Here is an 8,914-nt window from a genome sequence, read left to right as displayed (position 1 = left end):
CTCATCTATAATGGCACCATCATTAATATGCCTCATGTAAACCGGTATCCGTGAACAGTGTGCAATGTCATCAAGCTGAATGCTAATTATTGGAAGTGGAGGAGATTTAATTTCCTGGATTACCTGATCCAAAATATCAGCACACATGTCAAGTATTATTCTGCAGACAGTGCACTCAATTTTGTAACAAATTTGTTTCCAATCATAACTTGAACAATGTCTTTGGCCGCTGGCAACAGTACATCCTCACCAATGGTGTGAGTTTTCATAGCTCTTGCAATTCTGAGTGCCACCAAATATGAAGTTTCAATGGCTGATACATTTGGTTTGTGGTACTAGCCACCAGTGTCAAGTCTGGCTTTCTTGAGTCCATCAATGTTGATTCTAAATAGTTTGTCTCCTTGCCAGCAAAGCTCTGATGCTTGCTATCAAAATGACATTTTAGTTTCTTCAGCTTCATAGAATCAGCTGATAGAAGTTCACACAAATAACACATTGTGCTTTCTCAATTCCTGTTGTAATTATTGAGGTAACACCATACTGTAACAAATCCTCACTATGTTTTCTTTTCTTAATATTCTTCTCTACATGATCCATTGTCATGGGATGGTTTGCTAATGAAAATAATATATAACAATAGCCTTAGTAATACATAAGTTGAAATATGGCACAGTTCAATCAATTCAGTTCATTAAAATTTCCAATGATTTACCATTCTTTGTGTAGTTTTTTATCATACCTGTTCCTATCACAAGGGGGCAGTATTCACATCAACCGCAACAATGTAAAAACACTAATCAGCATTCAGATTAAGTTCCAATCATATATATACACACACACATACATTTCAGTAGATTCTGATTTGACAGCACATGATTTTACTTAACCAGTAATTATAATTCATGATGTGTTGTTTTATCTCTAATCCTGCTGCTTTCAACACAGCAGTTTATTTTAACGGAGTAGTTGCTTTCAGCACAATAACTGCTTTCTACACAGTAGCTGCTCTCAACACAGTAGCTGCTCTCAACACAGTAGCGGCTCTCTACACCTGTTTGACTGGTCCACATAAGTACATTATGGCATAAACCCTGTCACATACACCTGTATTTTACAAGATGTATGTGATGCAGCTGGTGTAATGATGTCATCATATAGGGTACACATATGTGGGCGTATCTGCATGTGGACAGACCCGACTAGAGATGGCTAGAGGAGCAGTGTTTCCATTGGTCATAGGCGACCCTTGTGAAATGGTTGTTCAATGCCCAAAGGGTTCACAACCAACAGGTTGAGAACCACTAATATAGAATTTTCAAACAAACAATAATATCATTGTGTCTGTATCTCACAGGATAAACTGAAAATGCACACAATTAGAAAATGTACCACCCTCATTTAAATGTAACATTCTATAAGTGAACAAAACACAAGCATTCTACATTTATGTGATCCCCTACTTCATAATCCTATGAAGACACTCCCCCACCTATGACAGTTTTAAACCAAACACTTCATGCCTTTCTCTGCATTTTGGATATCCAATTTCTGTTCTGCCATCTTTTATCAACCCAGTGCTCTGAGGAGAGAATCCTAATCTGTCATGTGAAGACTCTGCATTCAAGTTGGAATCTTGTGATGTCTGCATTCATAAGCAAAGGCAAATCTGAGCAGGATATCCAAAAATTCAGTTGCAATGTGCATCAGTTCACAAGCTCAAACATCTGCTCTTCATCTTGTCAGTCTCTGGTCAACTCAATGTCATCTATTTCATTCCTCTCACCAGGATGCCCCATCGGCTGCCTTGCCTTTAGACCATGGATGCCATCACGAATCCTCATCAATCCTAGCCCTCTTGTGCTAGGACATGAACTGTAGACCAGTCAGCATGCTCTCATTTTCTCTAGTCCCTATGAACCAGGCCCACGAATGTCAGTGGCAAAACTCAACCCATCTCTTGATTGCTAAATTTATCTCACTTTCACTCAACCAGTGAATCCAGGTTGTCACCTAGTAAGCATATCATCCTTCCTACAGGCGCCCTTTAACAGTTCAGTCTTGGAGCAGAGAGTTCCTTTCACGTACCAAATTATTCTAGCATTAGTCCAAAATACAAACAGCCAAAAAGTTCCTTTTTTAAAAATCTGTCAACAACCCCCTAGGTATGTCTTGATGTACTAGTGAAATATGGGTGTTTGTTGAAAGGTCTAGGAGTCTTGGCATATACCATGAATACTTATAGATTTGACACAGAAAATGTACATAAGTGTATTTAACCATTGCTACAAATATATCTTTAAATGTGGAATATACTTTTTAAAGTTTGGAACAGCCAGATCTCAACTTATCTCTCACCTTGTACATCTCTCATGGGTAATCCCTGTGTACCAGGAAACAATGGAAAATGCTCAAGTCTGCCCTTCTTCTCATTGCTGCATTTCCCCTACTCCCACTCAGCAAGTTAATCCCGGTGATTCCTATCATGAACACACAAAGCTCAGAATCCCTTTAACTTTCAGTCCTAGGAGGGGTGGTTCTTTGTTGGGCAAAGACTTTCCTTCTTTGATGAAACATATAGGGACATGATCAGAGTAAAATTATGGAAACCTCTTAGACATAAACAAACACCTTGAGGAAAGAAGACCCTGAGCCTGGGGGATCAGAACCATCATCTTGGACTCACCAAGGTCAACTGGCAGAGCAGAGTTAGCAAACACAATTCTCTGTGTTCTGATTTGATACTTAGAAACTGGTATCGTAAGTGCTCATAAGCAGGCATATCATGTGGAAATATTTGTCTCTTTCCATCTGGAGAAAATAAAAGTGATGGAAACTGAAAACACATGGAAACAGACCAGAGGACCAAGGGATATTGAAAATATTAGTCTCCATGATCTTGAGAGTAGGGTGGTTTCCTGATACCAACACAGAACTCCTCTGAAAATGGGCAAACATAGAAGGTACACACAAATTATCCATTATATAAATTACTATAGAAGTGTGAGAAGAATGTGGAACAGAACTCAAATTTATAAGGTTTACTGGTTGGCTAGATACTGGTGATACCACCAAGATTGTAGCCCATTGTGGCCCATAAAAACTGGAATTAAAATCACCACATATAAGAAAAACTAACAGTTTAAGAGCCTAAGGTAAGAAGGGCTCACAGAGAAGGAGGAATGGAAATGGGAACACAGGAGGAAATGGCATAAGGGACAGCAGGTACGTTAAGAGGTTAGCAATGAATGAGTGAAAATAATCTGTGTAAATTTTAAAAAATAAACTGATGATCCACTCTACAAGACTTGATATAATCGTAAGCAGTGGTTTTCAAAATGTTTTAAATGGTTAATTTTATATTATATATTTCACCACAGTATTATTTGTCCTCAAACAGGTAGTATCTAAGAACGTGTGGCAGAGTTGGACTGTGCTCCTCTAGGTGAGCCGTTCAAAACCACCAGCGGCTCCACAGGAGAAAGATGGGACTTTCTGCTCCTGTAGACAATTCTAGGCCTGAGAACCTACAGAGGTTATTTAATCCTGTCCTATAGAGCTGCTGAGCTGGTATTGACACCATGGCAGTGAGGTTTTTTGGGCTTTTTTTGTTTGTTTGTTTTATGACACTCACTTCACGCTCCACAAAGCATTCATTTTAAAGGAATCATGAATTAACTGTATATATTAGAATAAAAACATGGAAATGGGAGGGAACGTGAGACTGAGACCCAAGCCAATCTACAGACATTTGGACAACAGCATTACATGAAAGTCACAAGAAAGAGACGATCCAGTCAGTGTGGAATATAGCACCAAGGGAACATACAACTTTCCTCTAGTTCTTTAGTGCTTCCTTCTCCACTCACCCCCACCCTCCACTATCAGGTTCCCAATTCTACATTACAAATCCAGTCTAACCAATGGTTGTACACGGGTGCAGACCAGAGGATGTGCACTGGAAGTACAGGGAATCCAGGACAGATGAAACACTTCAGGACCAATAATGAGAGGAGAAATACCAGGAAGAGAAGAAGAAGTGTGGGAGAAAGGTGGAACTGAACACCGTGATCTATATATAACCCCCTCTCTTTTGGATGGACAACAGAAAAGTGGATGAAGGGAGACAATGGACAGTATTAGACATGGAAATAAACAAAGCTGTACTCTTAATGGGAGCATATTGTCTCATCTTTCTCCCTCTGAGCAGTGAATAGGTTTGAAAATACAAGCTCTCAAGTAGCCCAAAGCTTAACTCAACAGAGCTGTTTCCTGTGTGCAGAGAAAATATAGGGAGCTGTAATTTCCAGAATCATAAAGACAAAGAGATTCACCTGTGGTTATTTTAAATGCTGATCAGGCTTCAGGGAGTAACTCAAGAGCAAAAGTGAGGCAGATGTTTTGGTGAAGACAATTTGTGGTCAAGCATAATTTGAGAGCTTTGGATTCTTTTATAACAATAAAGACAAATTTCCATTAGTATCATTGAAGCCAAGAAGGGATATGTATACCTTTCCTAAAAAAATTGAGGTCTTGAGAGGTCTTGTAACTACTTGTCTTGAACCAACAATTACAACAAATATTCCTACTATCTGCACGTCAGAAGTTTAGCCATCTAAAGGAAGTCAGTCATATAGGTCTTACTGATTCCAGCATTTTTTGGATGAAAGAACAGGCATCAGCGTGCTTAGCTGGTCTGGTTTTCAGTGTGGTTCTGGAAGCTGTTTCCAATATTTGAACTTACACCTTTTTGCTCTTCATAGTTTATTAAGAACAAGTTTACAGACTTCGTGCTCAAAATATTCAACAGGACTTCAGTGTAAAGAAAATAACCCAGGGGGCTTGAAGGTGTCATGCCAGATGTAATCACAAGAAAATTATTTGAAAATAGAATTCAGAGCATTTCTGTCCTAGTTTTTAATGGATCAGGATGACAATGAGCACTGGTCCTTTCTGATAACTGCATGCTATTTGTCTATGGCTAGTGATGAAAATCTATTTCCAAAAGACAGCCGAAGCACGCTGAAAAAGCTTGCCATTGAAGGGACGATATGATTAAAGTAAATACATTTAAAAATATGCAGGAAGTAATTTCATGTTATGTCTTAATTTTTTTATTATGTCGTAAATATTAAGGAGATTGCTTTATGTACATAAGTGCGTAATGAACTGAGGAAAGTATAATCAAAATTTTGTTATTTTGAATTTTTTTTCAAATGGAATTCTCTAAACTTAAGGATGTGTTTCTGTTATATAGAATGGAACTCAGCTGAAAATTTTTCTTAGGCCTTGTTTTACGTCTTTGTTTCTAAGACTGTAGATAAAAGGATTCAGCATGGGTGTGGCTACAGTGTACATCACTGAGGCTATTGCAGTGGCCCTGGAGTTTTCAATAGCAGCAGAACTGAGATAAACCCCTAAAGCTGTGCCATAGAACAAGGAAACCACAGAGAGGTGAGACCCACATGTGGAGAAGGCTTTGTATTTGCCCCCAGCTGATGAAATTTTCAAAATGGAGGACACAATCTTCATGTAAGAGAAAAGGATCCCAGTGAATGGAATGACACAGAGAAGTCCACTTGCTAAATACATGACTAAGACATTGAGAAAGGTGTCAGAGCACGCAAGTTGGATGACCTGATTAAATTCACAGAAAAAATGGGAGATTTCCAATTTTGTACAAAAAGATAGTCGCAAAACCAATAAACCATTTAATAGAGAGTCCAGGAATGATAATACCCAGGAGGCCAGAAGCAGGAGGCCACAGACTCTTGGGTTCATGATGACCGTGTAGTGCAGTGGGTGACAGATGGCCACAAACCTGTCATAGGCCATCACTGTCAATAGGAAGTTGTCCAAGGCCACAAAAAGCACGAAAAAGTACATCTGTGTGATGCAGTCTTCATATGTAATTACTTTGGTCTGCATCTGGATGTTCATCAGCATCTTTGGGACAGTGGTGGAGGTGAAACAGATGTCAGCAAAGGAGAGGTTGGAAAGGAAGAAGTACATGGGCGTGTGGAGGTGGGAGTCTGTGGCGATGGCCAGGATGATGAGCAGGTTCCCAGTGCAGGTGACCAGGTACATGGAGAGGAACAGTCCAAAGAGGAGGGGCTGCAGCTCTGCCTCTTCAGAAAGCCCCAGAAGGATGAATTCTGGAATCTGGGTGTAGTTCCCTGGTTCCATGCAGCTGATTAAAATACTGAGAAAGAGAAAAGAGCTTTGCAAACTCTGCCATGAGCTGTTAACATTTTAAGGATATACTGTCATTTATAATTTAAACAATTGATTAATTAATCTCTATTCACATCTGTGTATCTCATCTTGAATCTCATGTGCTCAGTAATTTCTTTGATGCTGAAACAGTACTTGCCATTTCTTCTAATACCATCTTTTCCTTGAAGCATTATATTTCCCTACTAATTCATTAAGACATTGATTGCTCATTCAACAAATATGTTTGACCAAATATTTTATGTCAAGTGTTCTTTAAAGTTGTGGGAACATCAGTGAAAAACTGAAAAACCTGTCCCTTATTTGATGTGAACAGCATAAGATCCAACTGTTGGGCTCTTCCTTTACAGAGGTAGGAAGAGGGATGGAATTTGAAAGACACAAGGAAACAACAGGTCCACTGGACTCATGGAGCATGCAAATAGCAGTCATGTCTGGAACTGAACTCTCCTCCATGTACCAGTATTCATCTATGTAAGTTCAAGAGGGCAGCACTTTCTGAGGAACGAAATCAGAGAGGAAGGAAGGAAGGAGGAATGGAAACAGGAAATACAAAGAGGCAGCAAGATGCGCTATGTCACATCAGGGAATAGCAATGGACGAGTTAAATCAGAATGTGTGTCATTTCTTGAATGCTGGTAATGTCTGTAAACCATGTAATTTATGGTGAAACATATGCAAGTTACAGAGTAAAAAGAAATGCATCTTAGTATATTCACTTGTGATAAAGAGGCTTATAGCAGAAATCGATTGCAGTTGTGAAACTAGTCACAATAAGAACACGTTGTACAGAGACAGCGTATTCCTCACCCATCTGACAACAAGGTGGATGTTATACCTGATGTGCAAAAAAGGAATCTGAACTGAAGTTGTAGTTATAGTGACGGGAATATGGGATCAGATGGTTATGAGGTTGTAAAAGACTCCATGGTAAAGAACTTACACATCATTTATAATTGTCATATGTATTATTATACCCCACCACATTATATCATATCCTTTTGCACTATACTGAGCAAGCCCTTGACTACTAGCTAGGAATTTGGCATTTAGAAGCAACATGGAGGAATCCAAAGACAATCCTGGTGATCTGCTTCCCAAAGGTCACGGCCTTGGAAATCCCAAAGCTCATTTCTACTCTGCACATGTGGGTTCATCCAGAGTTGGAGTTGACTTGGTGACAGCTGACATCAATATTGTTATGTGATACAGTATAGTGTTATTTGTATATACTAATATAATGTACATGAATGGTATAATTCAGCCTTTCACAAAAGTTACTCTTCCTTTAATTTCTATGTGGATAGAGTATTTCCTTTTTGGACTGTAGATGGCAGGTTAAGGTGTCTGCTCAATTTATATCTCATATACTGATGACTGCTCCTGCTCTCTCCACATTAAACTGTGATGGTGTGTTATGGAGGCTGAGCAAACTCAACAACAAAGGGACACTAAAACAAAGTCAGTTCCACTCGCCTATAAAAACTGAGTTGAGAGTCAATAATCCAAAATCAGGTCTTTGGGTATGTCAAAGACCAGTAATCCTTTGGGAAGGGATTTTATTGCGGTCATCCTCTGCCTTGTGATAGAAAGCCAGAGTACTGAGAGGAAGGAAGGAATGAAATAGACAAAAGGGGAGGAAGTAGACAAAAGGGGAGTATAAGAATCAGAGAAAGGAAGGTTATATTACCTACTTCCAAACTTCACAATACCCAGAAAAGTAGGAATAGTGGAATTACACAACTAGATAAATATTTTTCATATATGATTTAAATGAATTTTTATATTAACTTAAGAAATATAAGATTAAAATATTAATAACTAATTGAAATATTCATACATAGAAAAATGGAACAAAAGTGTTAAAAGTCATTTTTTCATTCCTTTTCCAAAATTCAGTGAATTTAGGGGGCATTTTGATATTAAATACAGTGATTGTATAATATACTAGTAAATTTCTATTGGGGTCTATAAAATTAAAAAAATAGTAATGATATAAATAGTCTATAATCTTTTTTAAGAAAGCAAGAGCAGAGGGAATATTTCCTAACTCATTCTGTGAAGCTAGCAGTATCCTAATATCAAATCCAGGAGTCCTGGTGGGAGAGTGGATTATCATTAAGCTGCAACAGCAAGATCAGCAGTATGAAATCACCAGCCACTGCATGGGAGAAAGATGAGGCTTTCTGCTACATTGATAGTAAAAGTCTGGGAAACTCATGGGGACAATTATACTCTGTCCTTCATGGTCTCTTTGATTTACAATATATTCAAAGACAGTGAGTAATATCAAAACCAGATACAAATATAAAACAAAGGAAGATTATCATTCAATATAACCCGTGATAATAAATGCAAGAATCTTCAACAAAATACTAACTAATTGGATCCAACAATATGACAAGAATATGTCAAGAATAAAATACTACAATTAAGTAGTATTTATTCCAGCAATGCGAGACTGGTTCAAAATTTGAAAATGGGTCAAGGTAACATCCTACATCAACTAGATAAAGAAAAAAATATTAAGTAAACATTGACTAAAAAAATCATATAGTCAAATCACAATAAGCATTTGATAGCATTTAAAACTATTACTTACATTTTAATTTCCCCAAAAAAGTTGAAAAAAGTTTAAAAATTTGTCTTGATAGAGTAAATCTATGAAATTTACCACTAGGGT

General features: G+C 38.0%; 1 protein-coding gene across 1 annotated transcript; it reads right to left on the bottom strand.

Annotated features, from left to right (window-relative positions):
* Positions 1-5,262: 5,262 nt before the first annotated feature.
* On the bottom strand, positions 5,263-6,183 carry LOC142432074 (olfactory receptor 7A5-like). The gene has a single exon (XM_075537154.1). It carries the CDS (start codon positions 6,181-6,183, stop codon positions 5,263-5,265), a length of 921 nt encoding a protein of 306 aa, XP_075393269.1.
* Positions 6,184-8,914: the final 2,731 nt, after the last annotated feature.

The sequence above is a fragment of the Tenrec ecaudatus genome, chromosome 1, assembly GCF_050624435.1.
Source record: "Tenrec ecaudatus isolate mTenEca1 chromosome 1, mTenEca1.hap1, whole genome shotgun sequence".
NCBI lineage: Eukaryota > Metazoa > Chordata > Mammalia > Afrosoricida > Tenrecidae > Tenrec > Tenrec ecaudatus.
Note: the sequence above shows the minus strand (reverse complement) of the source record. Positions and strands in the feature narration are given on the sequence as shown.

Coding starts and splice junctions, on each gene's coding strand:
- LOC142432074 (XM_075537154.1), bottom strand. CDS start 6,183: ATGGAACCAGGGAACTACACCCAGATTCCAGAATTCATCCTTCTGGGG.